Source organism: Tamandua tetradactyla, chromosome 7 (assembly GCF_023851605.1).
Source record: "Tamandua tetradactyla isolate mTamTet1 chromosome 7, mTamTet1.pri, whole genome shotgun sequence".
Taxonomy (NCBI): domain Eukaryota; kingdom Metazoa; phylum Chordata; class Mammalia; order Pilosa; family Myrmecophagidae; genus Tamandua; species Tamandua tetradactyla.
The window spans coordinates 75276993-75299779 of record NC_135333.1 but is presented as its reverse complement, the minus strand read 5'-3'; the positions used below and the strand labels follow the sequence as shown (position 1 = coordinate 75299779).

Below are 22787 nucleotides of genomic sequence, written 5' to 3'. Positions count from 1 at the left end.
ATAAAAGCAAGAAAGTAAAAACTGCCATGGTTATAACTTGCAAGTCTAAAAGATAAGATTTCCTGGGCATTATCAAGCATCAGTAGAAAATGTTTTCCTACTTTCTCAGATAATTTTTCTTATATCTTTATAAACAGACTCAAGTGCATACATTTATTGGACACACACATTACAAATTATTCACAATTTAAGATTTAAAGGAAACCTTTTCTCAATCACAGAGAAATGTTTTAAGCCTTCTCAGATTTCCTTACCTCCCTTTTTCCTTTTCTTTTAGTTGTACCTCAACCATGAATTGAGTCACTCCCCACTTCCAGACTTGGATGAAATGGCCACACTGCAAGGTCTGAAATTAACTTCCTGAGCGATCACCAGCAGCAATAGAAAACTAATACACAATCATCCAGATGACACCACCCAGAAGTCCCTATGGGGTAAACCTGGACCAAAGGAGATGGGAGACAGGAGAGTACAGGCAGATAAATGCCCCCTTCTTTCTCCCTTCCTTGGACTGCTCTGAGGTGCAGCTTATTGCAACCTTTCTGGAGAAGTCCTGACTGCTGAGCAAACATATGGAAAACTCTGCTGCTGGAAAGACCTCTGTCTCCCTCCTTGCCTGCCTTCCCTTTTTCCTCACCCTTAGCAACCTGGGTTTTGAGCTGACAAATAAAAAAGTAAACTTGATTTCTCTCCCGAGGCTCTGCCCTCTGGAAGAGTCAGGTAAGAACAAGATGGGTCTGGGAAGTGCCACAAGTCAGACAAGGCTGACTTCCTGTCCGGAGAATTTGACAATAATAGAAAGGAACGGGGAGGGCCTGAACCTATTTGGGCTGTTCTTCCATGATCTTGCACTTGCCTTAAAGACCAACCTCAGCACTTCATTCACGGACTCTTTCACAGATCCAGCATCTCCTGAACCCCTCTCAGGGAGAGAAGGAGAGTGTTACATTACATGTTATATAGGAAAACTTCCTTTAAAATGTTCCTTGAGTTTCTTTCTCTTTCCTCAAAAGTTCTACAGTTTAGATAGCTCACTCATCTCTGCTTCCTCTCATCCATACCCTTCCACTTCCTCCTCTCTCTAATCCCTAAAATTTCCTTCCAAGTGTCTCTCTCATTTTGTATTGGGAAGAGCAATGCTGCCTTCTCGCAGCTTTCTAAAGCTCCTCAGTGCCAATCACCCTGCTTAATTCAACAAACACCTTCTGGTGAGTGCAGTAGACAAAGGATCCATTCTTCCTTACGGACAAGAATGTGGGGCGGTATTGCCAGTACATCATTTAAATATATTTTTCACTCTGTCACATGGGAATAAAACGAAATTTCAAGCAGGCAAAACATTGAGAGAAGAAAAAGCCATGTCAGGGTGAAGCCACCATGAGGTACAGGCAGGCACAAGCTTGTAGTGACATTTGGGGGTGGGTGAGCCAATCAGGAACACAGACCTTAGGCAGGGACAGACCTCAACTCAAAACTGGGTCCAGAAGGAATACAAATCACTTTGCAAGAGGAGGTCAGGAGCTGAAAAAGGATTTTCAGTAACACTGGGTACTAGCAACAGGAATACAGTTTAATACTCAATAAATCTAGTTCTAAGGCAAAGCACCCCATAAGTTTACTGCCAGGATTAGAACTGATCCCAGACGCAGCAAGACTGATTCTGAGAGTAGGCCAGTAGATCACCTGCCTAGAGTTGAGGCCTGAGGAATCAGGAAACAAAGTAGGTTCCTGTATTTCTCCTTATGTTTAGGAATGATACATTCTTTTTTGTATGTTAGTTTTGTATTATTGCTGCAACAAAGTACCACAAACTTAGTGGCTTGAACCAATATGAATTGAATATCTCACAGTTCCATGGGTTAGAGGCCCAACACATGTCTCACTGGGCTAAAATCAAGGTGTCAGGAGGGCTACATTTCTTCTGGAGGCTCCAGAGGAGATTATTTCCCTCTTCCAGCTTCCACTGCATCCCCTTGCTCATGGTCTCCTTCTTCCATCTTCAAACCTAGCAATGCTGCACTTGCCCGACCATTCTTCCTTAATCCTAGCTCCCGCTGACCACAGCCAGGAAAGGTTCTTCACTTTTGAGGGCTTGTGTAATTAGATTGAACCCATTTTAGTAATTCAGGATAATCTCCCCACCTGAAAGTCCATAACTTTTATCACATCTGCAGAGACCCTTCTGCCATGTAAGGTAACAGATTTGCAGGTTCCAGGGATTAGGGTACGGGGATCTTTGGGGGGACAGCATTCTACATACCTCATCTCATATACATGATGGAATTTTCTAGGCAGCCAGGGCTTATTATAATAGGGCTTGTCTGAAATTCCCAACGGGTGCTCTGTCAAAAGCCCTTGCAGACAATTCAGCTGGTAGATATGATTATTTCAACTTAATCATAAAGAAAGATTTAAGATTTTTCCTTATTCTCACTATTATCTATCTAGCCAGGAAAAAAAAAATGGTGCATCTTAACTCTCTCCTTGACTTGGAAGTGAAGCAACAACGTGAGGCTACTACCAGCATCAAGCTAAAGAAAAATGATGGCAATCCAAATAATTCCCTGGTGCTGCCCCTTAATGATCATACCCTCCCGCTAAGCCAAGCTCCTGGCAACCACTGCGCCCATCCCCTTACATTTTGAGAATGTCATGTAAATGGAATCTTATAATACATAACTTTGGGGCTTCAGCCTCTTTCACTTAGCAAAGTGCATTTTATATTTCTCCATGTTGTTGCATGTATGAATAGTTCCTCCCTTTTAAGTTCCGAGTAGGTTTTCATCATATGGATGTAACCCAATTTGTTTACCCATTCCATTGTTGAAAGACATTTGGGTTCCCAGTTTTTGGTGATTGTATGATAAACATTCAGATACAGTTTTTGTGTGAACTTACATTTTCATTTCTCTTGGGTCAATATGTAGGGTTACTGGGTCATATTGTAAGTTTGTTTATCTTTATAAGAAACTGACAAATTGTTTTCCAAATAGGCTGTACCGTTGTGCATGTCTACCAACAATGTATCAGAGTTCCAGTTGTTCTGCATCCTTGTCATTACTGTTACTGTCCATTTGTTTTGTTTTGTTTTGTTTTAGCCATTTTAACAGCTGTGTGGTTGTAGCTCATTGTAGTTTTAACTTGCATTTCCTGAATTACTGATGATCTTGAGCATCTTCTCATGTGCTTATTTGCCATCTATATATCTTCTTTATATAGAAGTGACTATTTAAATCTTATGCCCACTTTTTCATTGGGTTGTCTGTTTACATCCTGTTAAATTTTGTAAGTTCTTATATTATTCTGCATATAAGTCTTTTGTCAGATATATGATTTACAAATATTTTCTCTCAGTCTGTTGCTTATCATCATTCTTTCACAAAGCAAAGGTTTTAAAGTCAATCTATCAATGTTTTCTTTTATGGATCATGCTTTTAGTGTCATATCTAAGAATTCTTTCCTTTATCCAAGGTCACAAAGATTTTCTTCTGTTTTCTTTCAGAAGTTTTATAGGATTATCTTTTACATTTATATCTGCAGTAGGTTATTATTTATTTATTTATTTATTTGGTTTGGTTTTTCTTTTTTGACATGGGCAGGCTCCGGGAATCGAACCCGGATCTCTGGCATAAGGTATGGGATGAGGTTCTATTAGTAGTAGTAATACTTATATGGCTGCCTATTTCTTCCAGTGGCATTTATTAAAAAGACTGTTCTTCCTAGATTATATTGCCTCTGCACTGAGTAAATAAATCTATTTTTTAATCCAAAAAGCTCCAATTATTGTGTCATCTTGAACAATTTGTATAACCCTCTTGATCTCAATTCTAAACTGTAAAATGACTGTAACCTTAGCTCCCTGAAAGGGTGGCTGACAGAACGCATGGTAGTGGGTATTACAGCTTGTTTGGTTTGTCCAGCATGCTTCCTTTCTTCCATCTCCCCGAATTTCTTTTGGGGAACAGCTCTCTTTATCCCCTTCAAACAGAAGGTCTTATTGCAGCTGCCAATCATTCTACCATAAGCCCACCCTGGCACACAGAGGGATGGACACATGGCCGAAGAACAACTGATAGAGACTTTCCCCCTCTGGTGTTATAGAAAAATGAATTACTGCTCCTAGTTGTTCTAGGAAAATGAATTACTGCTCCTAATTATTGCTCCTTCCTATATTCTGATGCTTTGCTAGATAATTTTGAAATGCTTCCCCCTTAGGAATAAGTATATTTCCCTGAACTTTAACTTTAGGTGTGATGACATGATTTTCTTTAACCCATAGAATGAAGCAAAGGTGACTGAGTACCAGTTCTATCTAGGCCTTAGAAGACCTTATGTGTTTCTGCTCACTTCCTACCCATTGCTCTGAGAAAAACATGTTTGGCTAAGACTTTCGATCAGCAAAGGAGGATAAGAGTTAAACCAGGCAGACGCACCCCAGCCAAGCCAGCCCAGGCCAGCCTAGCCTACATTAGCAGACCCCACATCACGCGTTGAGCAAGCCCAGCCAAGATGAGCGGGGATGCTCAGCCAAGCCCAGCCAAGGTGAGCCAGCCCCACGTGACCCACAGATCTGTGAGCAATAAGAAATGAGTTTGTGACTTAGTACACACTAGTAGGTCTTAAGACAGGAAGAATCCATGTATCTTTACTCTGCTCTTAATGATATAGCTGTCATCCTGAGAATTCCCATCATCTTTTATCAGAGTTCCATTTCCTAGTTATCATGTCACTCATGCTCTAGCAACACCAGATCATACCATCATAATTCCCCAGGCACGTAACTCCAGACTGTACATCATAACTCCCAAACATGTTTTTCTATTCCTTGGCACTTTCATAAATTCTGTTCAGCCCTTCTTCCATTTGGGGGAAGGGAGGAATATATTCATCTCCAAATAGTTAAAAATCTCATCTCCTCAACAAAGCCTTTCCAGAGTTGTCCTCTCACGTGTGGGCTCTCGTAGAAGGTTGTTCATATCCGTTTATAGCTCATAACTCATTGTACTGTGATTTTGTACACACACATATGCATGTGCATATGCACACATATCCACACCTCTGAGCTCCCTTAAGGCTTGAGGGCAGACATAGCATTTTATATACTGAATGGCTAGCATCTAATAGGTGCCAATAAATTTTTACTGGAAGGAGGGAGGGGAGTAAGGAAGAAAACCGACTGACATAGAATCCCTTCCCAGACAGAAATTTGCCTGAACTTTGGGCCAATGGGCATTCCCAAGTTCGTTACGGAATTCCCAGACCAGGCATGAAAGCCATATTTCATACAGATATCTTAGCTATCTTAATGACTTAGCCAGATGACTTCAGAACTGATTGCACCAAGTACTGATGCAGTTACATCATACCAACATGGTCTGGTTTTCATTCTGGTTAATTAAGATATGTTACACTTGTTCACGCTTTGGAACAAGGCACTGGTCCTATAAAGCAAGCCGAACACTCCAACTCTGAAAAAAACACACCTATTATTCAAAGGATAGGCCATATTACATCAGATTATTAAGCAGTGTTACAACACGCCCTCGACTTTGGATTGTTCTCGATATTCCAGGAGTAAAGAATAATGTGCAGTCAATGTTCACTGCACTTGGAACAGAACAACCAAGGAGAACAAACACAATGCTCCACATGCTAATACTGAATAAAAATATAGTCATATTTTTATGACTATACCATGCAAATTTAGGGAGAGCAATGAATGACAGGAATGGGTGCTGGAGGACTATCAGTGCACATGTAACTAAAGGACACATTGTAAAAATTGTGCACATAAATCAGCATCCTCCAATTAATCATAATATTGACTTGCAGACCTATTAATAGCTAACATTTTATTGCATTTCCATTAACCATCATGTTCACTCATTATAACAATAAATTAAAAAGCACTTTCAGATACATTCTTACATTTGATCCTGACAACCTTGTGAGGAAATTGTCAGTTTCCCTCATAAGCTTAGAGATGTTAGGCATCCTAAACAAAAATGATGGTCTAACCTCCAAGTTCACACGGGCTAGCTGATGGTGATGTTAAAGGTGTCCCTCTGAGGGAGACTGCCTTAGATTTCAGCTCATCAGATCCCCCTTCTCCTCCTGACCCCCACCCCCAGCTGTTGGTGCAATCCTATCAGAAAAGCAAATACCCATTTTAGGCCCTAAAACCTATAGCCTAAATGACAGATCAAGAAGAAGAACTTGGGCCCAATTGTTTTTTATAGAACTACCTCCAAGAGGAACTAAACAACAGATAGATGAGAAAAGCTTCCCTAGGAGCATTTAATCTCGCAAAGGAAATGAACTTTTAAAATGAGATCCCTCACTAAATAAAGTATCAAATACATGACTCTTGTCTACCCACACCTATCACCAAAGTAAGCTGGGCCTTCCCCTCCCAGGCAATTGATCTAAGAGGTGGGAAACTACACAACCAAGGTTAGCAAATATAAAGCTATTTGTTTGTTTGTTCTTATTTTTATTTTATTTTATTATTACCATTGTTATTTTTTTGGTCACATATAAAGCTTTTAATCAGGGCCTCCTATGTTGGAAGAAGGTGACTTTGAGAAACACATTTGGGGCTAAAAAGTCAAAAGGAGATTCAGGGTCAAGCTCATCTTTTTTTTTTTAATTAATTTATTTTTTGTTTAAGAAAACAAACTATACACTTATAACCACCAATAATGGTATCTTAGTTAGCTTAACCATAGGCATATTTAAATAAAGAATCCATATCATCGCTGTAAAGCCTGTGTTTGCGCAGTAAGTTTCATAAACGAATTTAAAACTAAGGCAACAAGGAAAAAAAACTACATATTCAGATAGCAAGGTTCTTTCTTTCTTTTTTTTTAAATCTGCCCACATTGATTTATTTTTCAACAGCCTCTCTCTATATATAGTAAAAGGATGAATGAAAATGTCTTTGCCATGTTAAAATATCCATATGAGGAAAGATATCAAAAACACATTTCAAACTTAAAATACACTTCCTTCACACATTAATAGACTGAAGGTTAATGCCATAACATAAGAAACCAATAAATGACCAACAGAACAAGAGACAAAAATATATAAACAGGCAATTGAAAAATATATATACAATATATTTGTATATTGAAATACAAATAGCCACTATACATATGAAAGGTTGTTGATCTTTTTTGGCATGTGTAGGTTCCAGGAATTGGGTCTCTGGAATGTCAGGCAAGAATTCTACCACTGAGGTACCGTTGCACAGCCCGATGGCAAAGTTCTTAAATGCTAAGCATTAAACACTAACTTAGATACCATTTGATCAGCTGTCAAAACTGTGAATATTCTCAAAATATCAAGTAGAAAGTTCTTACAAGTATCTGCATCGTCAAGCTCATCTTACACGTCTTCCTCACGCCTTCTATACTTCCCTTACCATGAATGGATTTCTTTCCTTAAGAAGAGGGCTCCTAACCTCAACTGGTGTGGCAGTTGTGGCCTGACCCAGAAAGTGGTGATAACCCTAAAACTAAAGTAGCATCCACTGTTTTCCTTCCTCCCAAAGCAAACCTGGAAGGTGATGTTGTTCTTTCCATCTTGCCTGAGTAAAGACTAAGGTGCAGAGAAGTAAGATTTTCCTATAGCCACCCCTCAGTTCAGCCGGGGCTTTGTTTTTGTTTTTACTGAAACACTCACCAAAGATTTTGAGATATCATTTTTCTATAAATGGCAAGGTGATCCTGGCCAGCTTAGCACACAGGGAGTGCTCCCTAAATGTTGGCTATTGTTATTATTTATTTAAATTGTAGAGAAAAAACATCTGCTCATCATACTGCATGTAATAGTTTTGTTTTCCTTGTTTTTCTGTGCACAGATGATAGCAAAATGCAACAGTGGCATTTTAGGGAGGTGTAAATCAAAACCTAATATTTGAAAACATTTTTTTATATTTCTTCGCACTGTAAGGTGGGAGCAATCATATGCTACTTAATAATAAAACTGAGTTAGTAGAAAAGTATGGAAGCTTGCAGAGGCTAATCCAGGCTATACTCTACAATTAAGGCTCTTCGGTGAAGTCTGCTGCAGAACATACAGTGTTGTAAAAAACAAAACCTGCACAAACTCCAGGTGTTGTCTATTACGATTGCTATTTAAATTAATTTAAAACACATTTAATCCTCTGTTCAAGCCATTAAAATAAATGTGTTATTTATGCAGTTTGTAAGTTTTCACTAGTTTTCCTATTTTATTTCCTGAAATTCATCTTTATTTTCCTTTACAATATATTTGGGATTTGAAATTAGTAAAAATTTCATTCCTTAAAAAAAAAAAGATTCAGTCACTTGTGTTCTAGCATATTTTTTCCAGGAGGGAAAAGAGGGTACGGAGGCAGAATTAATGAGCAGGGATTTTCAGGTAATACTGGGCACACCTGCCCTTCCATGTGTAGAGGCAAAGGTTGAAGCCTTGAACTTGAAATTTGTTTAAGCGCACCAAGGCTCCTAATTACCCGTCCAATCAGGTTTGGAAAGAACTTTAGAATTGTCAACCCATTCTTAAGGGAACAGAGAGATGGGGATACTAAGTCAATAGACCTAGTTCATGCAAGTTAAGCCTCGAGGCTCAGGTTTCCTAACTGTTAGGACAATGTGCTTTTCTTTACAGGCAGTGTGGCCAGCCTCTCCTATGCCCCTCCTCACCCAGACCCTTTTCCCAGTTTAGATCCTCCTCTTTTCCCTTGGGGCTTCATGGCAGAAAAAAGAGGTGAAAATGTTGAACAGGGGCAGCTGGCACCTCATGAATGCAGCAAGGTCCATAAACAGTGGAATCTGAAAAGTACCCACATTTGTAATATTCAACTATAGTATAGCTAGATTATTATGCCCATGAAAACAAGTCAATTTCTTCTAACCTAAAAAGGTGTGAAATTACCTGCTTAATCTCAAGATGAAAAGTTCACTATGAAGAGACAGTCATTATTCGATATGATTACATGAACTTAGAGTAAGTTAATAACCGAAATAGACTTGTCCCTTCTTAGATATTTTTAGCATGTGAAAATATCTTTACTCTGCAATTTACTCCAAGATATATTTTTAAAATGTTATCTACAGTTGCTAGCCAGTGAAGGATACATTTCCAAATGTATTTTAATCAGACAATAACATGTAACAAAAGTTCCTTTCCACGAAAATGTCTGCCTGATTTCAGAAAACACAATAACTTCACTTTACTGTAACACTGATACTTTTTTCCTGCTCCAGCCTTTGCCTGCTTTTTTTTAAGGCACAAAGAGAATCAATCTTCTCAATCTCCCTGGCTTTCAGACCACTTGACAATAGCAGAATACAAATTACTCAATAACTATATATTTAAATAATCGCTGTAGAATAGGGGTTTAGCAGGGGCGTCCTGGGAGAAAAAAACAAAATCAGTGCCCTGTCTGAGATGTGTATTCTCTTCATTCAAAGTCTCCCCCCACTGTCTGTCCCCACCTGCCAAGCCAATTTTATCTCTTGGTACACCACAGAGCTCCCAGCCCCCTACCCTAAGCCTGTCTCTTGGGTAGCCAACAATTTTACAAAATTAGTTTCTAGCTCAAAAATCCTCAAGGACTTCTATATCAGTTAAGATTTGCATTTGGCAGCTAGTAAAAGAGACCAGAAATAATAGTGGCTTAAACAAGATATAAGTTTGTTTTTTCTTTTCTGTAAAGGAATTCTGGAGATAAGCAATGCAGAGCTGGTGTGGCATCGCCTATAGCTCCTGTATCTTTCTGCTGCACAATGCACCTTTTATCCTCAGGAACAAAGGATGGCTCCTCAAGTTGCATCCATCTTATCACCTTCTAGGCAGCCAAAAAGGGGAAGGCAGGCAGATGTTAAACTTCTTTTCAAATCCCTTTAGAGCCCAAAATAGTCCAGCATACTGCATGAGCACTCCTTAAATAATCGCCAGATACATGAATGAATTAATTCTGTGGCAGTACTGAAGTAGGATGGTGTATCACTCACAAAACTTTAATGGGTATCAACAGTATACCCGAGGGTGCCATCTTAGAAACCACAGGTTGTAATTTGAAATTCTTAAAAAGGAAACCCTGTTTTAAAATATCTACATAATTTGCTTGTCACAGTGCCTGAAATTCTCAGAGTTAGAGATTTATTTTATTGGGTTAAGAGGCTGTGTCTCCAGTAAAAGACACCGTATTATGTTGAGGGAGTGGAGGAGTTAAAGTAAGTAAGACAAAACTTCTAACATATGCAAACTTAGAGCAGATTCCAAAAGACCCAGTGCTATCAAACAGCATGAAAAAGCTAGGCATTTCAGAGGAGTGTGAAAAGCCTACCAACAAAATATGTGAATTGAGTGAGTTGTTGGTGCCCTAACAAGGTCCAAAAGGAATAAATAAGTTTAGGGGAGGGAGAAAAAACTGTCCAGGGTGGTCTGAGGGTCTGTTAGGGGTGGGCTCACTACAAATGGGCCCTGGTTGCCTGTATGCAGCATAAAGGGATGAGGCCGTAGAAAAGGGGATGAGGGGCAACCCGAGGACAAGAGCAGAGAATACAAACTGAAACCATCTCTTGCACAATGCAGGCCAAAGACAGTGTGGGCGTCACATAGAAAGCGCTGCCTTAAGAATCTGGAAATCCTGAGTTTCCGTCCTACCAAAGTCAGGAAACTTTGGGCAAGGGACAACCTCTCTGGGTCTCTAATGACTAGATGATCTAAAGTTCCTTAACAGCACTAAAATTATCATTACTTGATACTACTAACAACTCATGTTTTTGCCAAGCATTGAAAGTATGAGAATGAATGTTTAAGGAGTAGTCTCAGTTCAGACATGGGAAGACAAGGAATGGGTGCCATTCACAGTGTAGAGACAAACCAAGGAGGCATCTCGCTGCTCTGCTTCCAAGGGCCAGAGGTGTTACTATAGGAGCAAGTTTAGAACTTAGCCTAGCGAGCACGGGGATGTGGGGATGGCAGCGTAGGGGATTGTATCAGAGCAAAAATATAATAATAAAATAGCGAATACGCATAGCTATTATTTTATGCAGTCATCGTTCTAAGTTCTTGAGACAGAGTAAAAATTTTTCAAGGGAAAGATGTTCTAAGATTGTTAATCAAAAAGGAAAGCAAGACCCAGAATTAAGCCATGTAAAGTGCTTGGCCTTGGGTCTGGCACAAAGTAGGTTCTTCTCGTCATTGCTGTTGAGGGACCAAAGGTCTCCAGGAGACATTCCTGTTTCTTCTTCTAGACGACTGTCCTCCACATTCGCACGCATCCCACTCCCCGACTCTCACTCCATACCACACGCCCACGTACCCGTGGGGGGACACATCCCACAGAAGACCTAATAGGAACCGCAGCTCCTCTAGGGGATAGGACCCAATCCTGAGCCCAGGCTTTGATATTTAGTCCAGGGTATGCTAAAGATAAGCAGTGAGTTCCCTCCTTCTCACTTTCCACCAGTAGCACTCTCTTTTGAGTGAAGCTTTGTTTTATTTTGTTTTACTGGAGTCGCAGAGGAGGGAAGTTAGAGGGAAAAAAAGAAATAATGAAGATAAGATGCAGGAATCATTTTGGGTCTGGGTGTTGCTGGGGAGAGTGGTTACTATTCAGAGAGGTCTATTATTTTTAAGAACTACGAAACACTAACACTTTTCCTAAAGATAGAAACAGATACAATTGTGGTTGGAGTTGGGAATTCTAGGTCATTGAGATTAGCTCCAAATGAACCTGAGTTGAGTAGCCGAAGAAACCAACAATTAGCAAACAATTTGCTAATACCTATAAAAACTTAAGAGACAAGTCACTCCCATTACAGCTTTTTTGGGGGCACAGACCAACTCTAGGTCACTTTCTGAGTTTAGCCAGCAGAGGTCTCTCTTCTACTAATCTTCAATTTAAAACAAAACAAAACCTCTGGGTTGTTCATTTATATTAACCCTCTTTTGAAGTATCTTTCCAAAACCAAATAAGTAATGAATCATTTTTTTCAGAGTATGTATGAACATTTAACCCAGTCACTTAGTAAAAATGAAGACTAAATACTGAAGCTATTTGCAAAAAATGATTCTGTATTCACCCCAGGCTGTTCACTTGTTTAGAAGATTTACAGCATCTGTACTGGTAAAGAGCAAAACATGAGCCAGACCCTAAAACAACACAAGCAACCAGGCCACTATGACAATAAAAAGGGGATTCAAGACTAAACCAGTTGCTGGATGGAGCAGGAGAAGTGAGAGATCTGCCTCTGCAGAAGGCTGACTCAGCAGACAGGCTCTGGGCCTTAGTTCTTGCCTGGGTTTTCCTTCAAAACTGTAGCATCTGTGATTAGCGTTCACTCTGATGCCCTGAGCACTTCACATTACATCCTATTAACTTGCTGAAGCCAAGGTGTTCATTTTTTTATATTATGTATATCAAACAACATCACAGAGAAATATGAAGGTGCAAGCCTGAGCTTTCCTTCCCACAGCCTATAATAATGATCCTAATATGAAAGAAAGTGTTTTGATTCGAATTAGATAAAAATGGGCTTTAACTAAAGCTGTTAAAGTCAATCTCTTAAATAAATTATCCAAAGATTTCCCATTCCTCTTGGAGTAAAGTCCAAAATTCCTAACGTGGCTTAAAAAGCCCACCACAACCTGGACTTTCCCACCTCTTCAGTCATAACACACATTCCTTCTGCCATTGGCCCACTAGACCTTGCTTTGTTTAGCTGACTCTCTTTCCCCACTTCCCTTCAACTGGTTAACTCCTGCTCAGCCTCCAGGTCTCAGCTTGAGTGTCATTTGCTGAGGAGAGATTTTCTAGCCCTCCTAGGGTAGGCCTCTTATTTCATAGTGTCCTAAAGAGTGGATAGTGTACTAGAATACAGAGCACCTATCAGCAAACCATAGAAGATACCCCCATGGGGGAATCAGTTTCAAAACTTCTGGGTGAGCAAGGGCTGGCCAGAGCAAAGAATTTAGATGTCAGCCCCTGCTTGCTCCTTTAGCTGGACGCCTTGGTATGGGCCCCAAACACCCATGCATGGATCATAAGCAAAAGCCCTGAGATTCCTTTATAGCACTCATGTAAATTCTATTTTATAATTATGGATTTGATTCCTCATCCATCTCCTCCAATAGACTGTAATCTCATGAGCACAGAGCTCCTGTTTGTCTTATTCAAGACACAAAGGCTGGCCTTTCCTAGTAACTACAGGAGTATGCATGAAACAATGAAGCAATGTTTGGTACCACTTAGTAACCATTAAGTAATACATTCACATGCTTTCTTCTAGTAAAATGATAAGTGTTCACTGTTCAGCCTACACTCTTGTGCTATCATCTTCCACTGACTCCCGTGAATATACGCTTTGTGGCCAAAAATCAGGAATCTAGCTTCCCTGGAAAATAATCTGATCCACAGGGATGGAATGTGTGATTTTGACTAGGAAACAATTTCACAGACTCTTAAGCCTCGTTTAACTTCCCTATTTTACAGTAAAACAAGAATTAGAATTTTTCTCATCTTTCTGGTAAAATGAAAAAACTGGATGCAGTATTCTCCCAAACCCAATATTCTGAGATTATAAAATTTGCCTATGGTCAGCCACTTAGAGACTGACAGCTAAAGATTGGTCTATTAACCTGAAGTTTAAAACGATTTCCTTAGCAATATGTCCTATGTAACTGAAATAAGGTAGGGGGTTGAACAGTTCATCTGCTGACTCCTCAGGCAGATTCCCAGGGTGTGCCAACTGCCAAAGATCAAGGAATGTGAGGTTTAGGATAATGTTACCAGTGGGATTCCATGTGGCAAAAAGATGGCATAGGTTCAATTTTCCATGGTCTGTTAAGATATCCTTGAGTTAATGGGGGTGATATTTATACTTCGTTTACATGCCTTGGAAGCAAAACCATATTCACAAATACCCATGCATTCCTCATAATTCACATGTGGATTTAACACTATCCAAAGCTGATAGAAAAACAAAAGGGTAGTGAATTATAGAAATGCCTTGCTCTCTGCTAATGTTTGAAAAGAGAGACTATATGTAAGACTCAAAGAGAAACTCTAATTTTGTGTTCAAGAAATTGCAATGATAATTACTTTCAAATTTGAAGTATTTTAATGTTTTTTTTTTTTTTTCTGGTTAGGATTCATTGTGAAAAATTCAATCAATACAGAAATGAATAGAGTGAAAATCTCTTCCTAATCCCATGTTCAGAAATGGGAACTATTAATGTGAGGTACAATCTTCCAGGCAGATTCTATGCATTTATGTGTGTGATTTTTTTTTTACACAAATGGGATCATACTACTAATATTGCCCTGTGCCTGCTTTTTTGCTTTAATATATTAAGAACTACTTTTCCTTTTAATACATTGAAACCTACCTAAAGTGCTTTAATACTGCAATCTGTGTCATTCTTGGATATACTGTAATTGAATCAATCCTGTAATCCTATATTTAAGGAGTTTTGTTTGGTGTTTACTTTTTTGTTTCTTTTAAAAATCTAACATATAACATTGCAAGGATCATTCTGGTAGATACATCTTTAGTCAAAAATCTAATTACTTCCTAAAAATAAATTTGTAGAAGGTGAATTGTTAGACCCAGAGTAGATATATTTAGGCCCACAGCATATAATATAAAATACAGAATGTAAATACCCATAGTATTTTACACCCATAAGATATATGAATACATAAGAGTATCTCTCCTTCTTCTGTTCTATTCAGCACTGGATAATAGCATTCTTGAAAAGATAAGCCTTTGCCAAACTAATACATTTACTTTACATATATTATTAATTTAAAATTTGAACAGCTTTTCTCATATATGCTAGCCATTTTTACTTTTTTTCTATTTTTTCATTTCTATTTCTCTATTGCTGTACTATCTTTCTCCTTCTTGATTTATAAGAGCTCTTTATCTAAAATATATTATTAACCTTCTATCAAATATTTTGCAAATATTTTTATCCAAATGTCATTTCCCTCAACTCTTTTTTTTTATCATATTTACTTAATCTATACAGAATTGAATAGATAAAATCAGGTTCACATTAGTGAAAAATCTCTACAAAATGTCTTTGAAAAGCAAAACAAGACTGCCTCTTAACAATTCGTATCCTCATGAAAGTCGTGGGCTACAAAAATAAAGCAGTGTGTTTAGCAAAACCTAGAAGATATCTGCATCATTTTTTTTTCACAGTTATTTCTATCTACAGTCTAAAAGAGGTAGATTTTTCTGCAACACCTGAGAACTGAATTGTGATAACTAGGTGTAATAAATTGCCTCAACTCTTTTAATGGTGTCTTTTATGATACAAAGCATGTGGGGTTTTTTATTGCTTAATGCATACAGAGTTCCTGTTTTGGGTTATGAAAAAGTTTTAGTAATGGAAGGTGGTGATGATAGCACAAAATTATGAAACTATTTAATAGTATTGAATTGTACTTAAAATGGTTAAAAATCAAAATTTATGTTACATTTATATAACATACATATAAAAAGCATATATCCACAATTTTTTTTAAAGTTGGTGTTTTTAAACATTTTAAGTAGTTAAATGTCATTTTAGCATGAATCCTGTCCTTAGTTTTACACTAAGAAAAGCCTTTCTATCCCAAGATCATAAAAAATATCCTTTTATATATTTCTCCAAACAGTTTTTGTCTGTTTTACATTTGGACCTGTAATCCAGCTGGAATTGTGCATGTGTGTGCATGTGTAAAATATAAGGGAGGAATTTAACATTTTTTCCCAAATAATTAGTTAGCTAACTAACTTAACCATATATCAACCATTTATTGAATAATATAGTCTCTCTCTTCTCGTTGGACATTTCATAAAACCACATAATAAATTCTATTTGAAGCTTTAAAAAAAAAAAAAACAGTTTGAAAGAAGAGTCAGAACAGAGTGACGATTTTGAAGAGACTCAGATTACCAGCAATACACAGGCATTAAAAGCTGGAATGGAGATTTCCAGGGAAGACAGCAGCGTAGGGAGCTAGCAGGGCTCACTCCTCCTTCGAGGACAGCTAGTGCACAGGCAGAAACTGTCTGAAACAACTGCGCTGGGGCTCCAGAGGCCAGGGAAGCACTGTGCAGCATCCAAGGAAGAGCAGGACAAAGACTACTGAGAAATTGTGGTGAAAAGGTGTAACTCGCTCAGCATTCTTTTGTGATAAAAACACTTCAAAAGATGGGAATAGAAGGAAACTTCCTGAAGTTCATAAACGGCATACATGAAAAATCTACAGCTAAAATCATATTCAATGGTGAAAACCTGAAAGCTTTCCTTTTAAGATCTGAAATAGAACAAGGTTGCCCTCTGCCACCAATGTTATTCGACATTGTCTACCCAGAGTAGTTAGGCAAGAAAAAGAAATAAAATACATCCAAATTGCAAGGCAAGAAGTAAAAGTTTCATTATTTGCAGATGACATGATCCTATATAAAGAAAGTCCCAGAAAAATCTATAACATAGTTATAGAGCTAATAAACACATTTAGCGAAGTAGCAGAATACAAGATGAACACACAAAAATCAGTAGTGTTTCTATACACTAGCAATGAGCCATCTGAAGAAAAGTAGAAAAAAAAAACTCCATTTACAATCGCAAGTAAAAGAATCAAATATCTAGGAATAAATTTAAGCAAGGATGTATAGGACATGTACACAGAAAGCTACAAAACTTTGCTAAAAGAAATCAAAGAAGACCTAAATAAATGGAAGGTCAGTCTATGTTCATAGATTGGCACACTAAATATCATTAAAATTTCAATTCTACCAAAAATGATTTACAGATATAACACAACCCCAAACAAAATCCCAACAACCTACTTTGCAGAAATGGAAAAGCCAATTATCAAATTTATTTGGAAGGGTAAGGGTCCGTGAACTGCCAAAAATATCTTGAAAAAGAAGAATTGAAGTTTGAACACTCACACTTCCTGACTTTAAAGCATAACACAAAGCTATAGTGGTCAAAACAGTATGGTACTGACATAAGATAGACATTGATCAATGGAATTGAATCAAGAGTTCAGAAGTAGACCCTAGCATCTATGGACGACTGATTTCTAACAAGGGTACCAAATACACTCAACTGCAACAGAGTAGTATGTTCAACAACTGGCGTTGGGAGAAGTGGGTATCCATATGAAAAAGAATGAAAGAAGACCCCTATCTCATATCTCATACAAAAATTAACTCAAAATGGATCAAGTGCTTGAAGATAAGAACCAGGACCATAAAATTCCTAGAAGAAAATTTAGGGACTTTTTCAGAATCTTGTGGTAGGCAATGGTTTCTTAGACCTTACACCTAAAGCACAAGCAACAAAACAAAAAGTAGATAAATGGGACCTCAAAACTGAAAACTTATGTGCTTCAAAGGACTTTTTCAAGAAAGTGAAAAGGTAGCCTACTCAATAAGAGAAAATGTTTGGAAACCACAGATCTGATAAGCATTTAACATCCAGAATATATAAAGAAGTTATACAAATCAACAATAAAAAACAAACAAACCAATTTTTAAAATGAGCAAGAGACTTCAATAGACAGTTCTCCAAAGAGGAGACACAAATGGCTAAAGAGCACTTGAAAAGATGGTCAACATCACTATTAGGGAAATGCAAATCACATGGAGATACCATTTCACACCCACTAGACTGGCTACTATTAAAACAAAAAAAAGCAGAAAACTAGAAGTGTTGGAGAGGATGTGGAAATACAGGAATACTTATTCCCTGATGGTGATAATATAGAATGGTGTAGCCACTTTAGAAGGCAATTCTGTGGTTCCTCAGGAAGCTAAGTATAGAATTGTCATATGATTCAGCAATCCCGCTACTAGGTTTATATTCAGAAGAAATGAAAGCAGAAGCTCAAACAGACATTTGCACACCAATATCATTGTGGCATTATTTACAATTGCCAAAAGTTGGAAACAACCCAAGTTTCCATCAACTGATGAATGGATAAACAAAATGTGGTATATACATATGATGGAATATTATTCAATCATAAGAAGGAATGAAGTCCTGATGCATGCAACAACACCGATGAATCTTGAGGAAGTTAAGTTGAGTGAAGTAAACCAAACACAAATAAGCCAGACAAATATTGAATTATCTCAGTGACATGAACTAATTATAATAAGAAACTCATAGAATTAGAATCTAGACTATATTACCAGGAGATAGAATGAAGGTAGAGAATGGGGAGCCGATGCTTAATTTATACAAAATTTCTAATTAGGTTGATTTGAAATTTTTGGAAATGTATAGAGGTGATGATAGCACATTATCATGAATATAATTAACAAGTGCTGAATTGCATGTGCATGTGGTTGATAGAGGAAGTTTAGAAGCATATATGTCACCAGAAGGAAAACCAGAAGTTAAAGCATAGGACTATATAACACAGTAAATCTTGTGGTGGACAATGACTAACAGTACAAATATAAAAGCTTTCTTTGATGTTTTAGAACAAATGTACGAAACTATTACAAGGAGTTAATAACAAAGTGGTTTGGGGGGGGAACAGCATCTATTGCAAACTATGGACTGTAGTTAACAATAATATCTTAGTATTCTTTCAGCAACAGTAACTAAATGTATCACACCAGTAAGTGTCAACAGTTGGGGTGGAGGGTGTCTAAGGGGTAGAAGGTCTTTCATTTTGGAGTAATGAAAATGTTCTAAAGTCGACTGTGGTGATGAATGCATAACTCAGTGATTATACTGAGAGTCACAGACTGTACACTTTGGATGGACTGCAGGAAGTGTGAATAAATTTCAATAAAACTGCTTTTAAAAAAAAGCAGGAATGGATGTGGATGTGTCGAGATACATAGTTGCTCTGGCTGTAAGAAGCTGACTCAGGAGATTTCTATGGGCAAAGTAAGATGCTGCCACTAAGTCCAAGATCAGAAGCTTTGGATAAGAAGAATTCTGCACTGAACCTGAAAGGGAGCCATGGCTCCCACACAGGCAACCTCCTTGCTTCTCTGGGCACCAGTGAGGCTGGGGGAAAATCACTCAGCCCTGGACAGAAAGGAGGGAAGCAAAGATTAAACTATCAAGAAAGGATAATGAGATTGTACATGTAGATTGGAATGATTTCTAATTGTTTTGTTAATTCTTTTTTTAATTAATAAAAAAAAAAAAAAGAAAGGATAATGACCACCTTTGTGTCTCAGGAATGCTGATCGTGACTTTACTTAAACTTATATATAAAGTTTATATCCCCAAAGTCTCAAACTACCATTGAGCATGTCTTCATATTTTAAGCACCATTTCTATTTCCTTTTCTGAAAATTGTGTTCATATCTTTTTTGGTTATTTTGCTATACAGTTGGGGGTTTTTCCCTCATAGATTTGCAGAAATTTTTTATTTATTAGGGAAATTAGCCCTTTGATGTATGGGTTGCAAACAGTTATCTCAGTTTGTTGTCTTTCGACAGCTTATGATAGGTTTTGCCAGGCAGAACATTTTTATTTTTATGTTATCAAATTTATCAATATTATATTTATGGATTCCAGGTTTTGTGTCACTCTGGAAAGACCTTCCCCACTCTAAGATTACATTTTTCTAAATCCTCGGATTTTTTTTTTCATGTTTTTACACTTTATTCTTTAATCCTTCAATCTATTTTGGTATAAAGTGTAAGATAAGGATCCCATTTTAATCTTTTTCCAGATGGATCCCAAATGTCTCACCATCATCTATTGTATCTTCTCCCCACCAATTTGAAATGTCACCATCATTAAATACTAAATTCTGATGATAAATTCTTTTTTTTTTTTTTTTTTTTTTAAAAAGAGAGGGAGGAAGGGAAGGAAAGACAGCGAAGGAAGGAAGGATGGAAGGAAGGAAGGGAGGAAGAAAGGGAAACATCTTTAAACATTTTCTTGTTTTATTATATTTTTGTTTGTTTGTTTGTTTTTTACATGGGCTGGGGCCGGGAATCGAACCGGGGTCCTCCGGCATGGCAGGCAAGCACTCTTGCCCGCTGAGCCACCGCGGCCCGCCCTGATGATAAATTCTTAACATCCAATTTTGTTCCATTATTCTATCAGTCTATGCACTCTGGGCCATATTATTATCGGGGGGGGGGACCATATTATTTTAATTACTGTAAATTTAGATTTGTTTTAATTTCTGGTAGGACAACCGCACACCCCCACCCTCACCCCACTAAAACGATCCCTTTAGGTTCTCTTTCAGAATTTTCCTGGCTTCTTTTGCTTGCTTATTTTCCCTATAGATTTAAAATCATTGTCTAGTTCCAAAAATAATTTCTGCGGCGTTTTAAAAAATGGCTTTGTACTAAACGTATGGATTTAATTAGGAAGAACCGCCATTTTTATCATATTGAGTATTCCTAGCAAAGGATATGGTACACCTTTTCATTTGTTCAATCTTCTATTAGAGACACAATCTGAGAATGAGACTACTGTTCCACCTCCCTATAGCCTTCCTGTCCTCTGCAGAGTAGTAGTGAAAAGTCATCTGTGGTGGCTTTGTTTGGGTTCTAATTTTTTTTTCCAGAGTTGCTCCTAACAGGTTGAACTTCATGATCTCTATTTACATTATGTGGAAAGCTGATTTAATTGGACATATCTGTACCATATTCCTATAATCTGGCTCAAACCCAATATTAAGTGTTGAAGAGTCAATTGCAGGTGTTAGGTGCTGGCAGGATTCTTTTTAAAGATCCCAGAGGCTGAATTTGGGTCTTGCTTTAATTTGGGAAATTAGAACGGAAGCTGGAGATTGCCACCTACTCCTCAGTATTATTAGTCATCACTCTCAAAAATGGGGTTTCCACCTGCCTGGATCTCCTTACTTCATGTCACCATAGATGTTGGTCTAGAACAGCAATATCCAATATAAAAGTCTCATGATCCACATCTTAAACTACAATTTTCTAGTAATCACCCTAAAAAAGGTAAAAAGAAGCGGGTGAAATTAACTTTAATAATATATTTTATTTAGCCCAATATATCAAAATTTATTCAACACATGATCATCATTAAAATTAAGATATTTTACACTTTCTTGGTATTAATTCTTAGAAATCTGCCGTGTATTTCACACTAACAGAAAATCTCAATTTGGACTAGCTACATTGATGTGCTCAATATCTACCAGAACTCAAAAGTATATCTAGTATATTCAGAAGAATATTTCTAGAAGATAGTAATGAGCAAAGAAAATTGCTTAATTTAGTAGAAATTCCAGGGTTGGAAGCAAAGTATCTGAAGGGTTTGGAACAGACTTTAAAAGTCATTAGTCTACATACTCATTTGATATTTGAATCTCATCTACAATGTACCCACCAAGGGATCATCCAGACTAGTATTTGACTCACACTTTCAGAGATGGTGAACTCACTGCTTCCTGATGCAAGCCAGCTCATCTTGGGGCAATCATAACTCAAAAAAACCTCTTCTTTATATTAAGACACATCTGTTTCCTTACATTGTCCACCCTGGTTAGATAGGTCCCACAGAGGTCAAGTGGACCTTTATGATTAGAGAGATAAAAAGAGCACTGTCTAACAGCAAAGGCCCCAACAGGTTATGGCCGTTGGTGGAGCTAGATTGGGTTGAGTAACTACAGGGTTTGTTGAACTAGGAAGGATTGGGGAGTTAAAAACTCAAACAATGTCACCACCAGTCAGGGTTAGGAACTGTTATAGACCGAAGGCTGAACCTGGCCATCTGGTTAAAATCATTAGCTACACTACCACAAAGCTAACAGCCAAACACACACACACACTCACTCACACACTTCACTTGACCCACATTACAAATAATATTATCCTAAATCTTAAACACTTTATCAAAAGAACTAATTTCCAGGCCCAGAAATGAAAGGCACTTAAAAAGTCATATTTCATATCTCGACTTCGTTTTAACATTTTCCTTACTCAGAAACACTCTGGAACTCAGAGACAGAAAATTATCTTTTTTCAATTCAATAAAAATGACAACGACCTCCTGAATTGTGATGGATTCTCACTGGGTGGCGCTTAATACATTTTTTTTTTTTTTGCCATATTTCCATTTCTTGTGGGGTTTTTTTTCTTTTTTTCTTGGTAGAAAGGAGAAGATGTTCTTTCCCGGGCTACCTTCACCCTCCCGCTCTCCCCAATTCTACCTTTCCAAGACAGGGGAAGGTGCCTTCCTCACCAGGGCTCCTGCTCGCGCCTTCCTGTGGCCAGCAGCCGATGAAACGGCGCGCCCTGGACATCCATTAACGTTTTATACTACATCTCTGCCCTCGCCGAGGCTTCTCGGGTTTATTTGCTGCCGCCCTACGATCCCCCACCCTCCCGCACACTGTCAACCGCACTTTGCGGGTGGTGGTGGGGATGAAATTTTGAACAGAAGCTCCGCCCATCCTCTTCTCCTTCCTCCACAAAACCAGCTAAAACACCCCACCTCAGGCCTTCGAAGTTGCTTTAGTCACACGATCTGGGGTACTGTATTTTTTTAAAGAAAACAAGCATCTAAAAAAAAATTCAAACTGCACGCGCTGGCCAATCGGGAAGAGGTGGGAGGTGGGCGGAGGAAGTGCGCACGGGCAGGGCGGGGGTTGGAGATAGGGACAGCGGGGAGGACGCGGGTACTAGTACCGCAGGGGACTCGCAAAGCGCGGCGGGCGCAATGTTTTGAGCTCACCGCTACCCACCCCTCACTCCACCCCGTCTAAAAACAGCTAAAGCGCGAGACTCTGCCTGGAGCTGCAACTTCACCGATCCACCTTAAAT

The 22787-nt window shown here is 38.2% G+C and overlaps 1 protein-coding gene across 2 annotated transcripts in view; it reads right to left on the bottom strand.

Annotated features, from left to right (window-relative positions):
* Positions 1-22427, bottom strand: part of APOLD1 (apolipoprotein L domain containing 1) — a 47081-nt gene extending 24654 nt beyond the window's left edge. The window contains exon 1 of one of the 2 annotated variants that reach the window (XR_013179553.1): positions 22175-22276. Coding sequence is in view for 1 of the 2 variants with exons in the window: in XM_077170114.1 (XP_077026229.1) it covers positions 22175-22267 (93 nt within the window). In the remaining variant the exon portion in view is untranslated. Of the gene's footprint in view, positions 1-22174 lie in introns of both variants that reach the window. The other variant, XM_077170114.1, reaches the window with a different exon arrangement.
* Between the last annotated feature and the right edge of the window lie 360 nt (positions 22428-22787).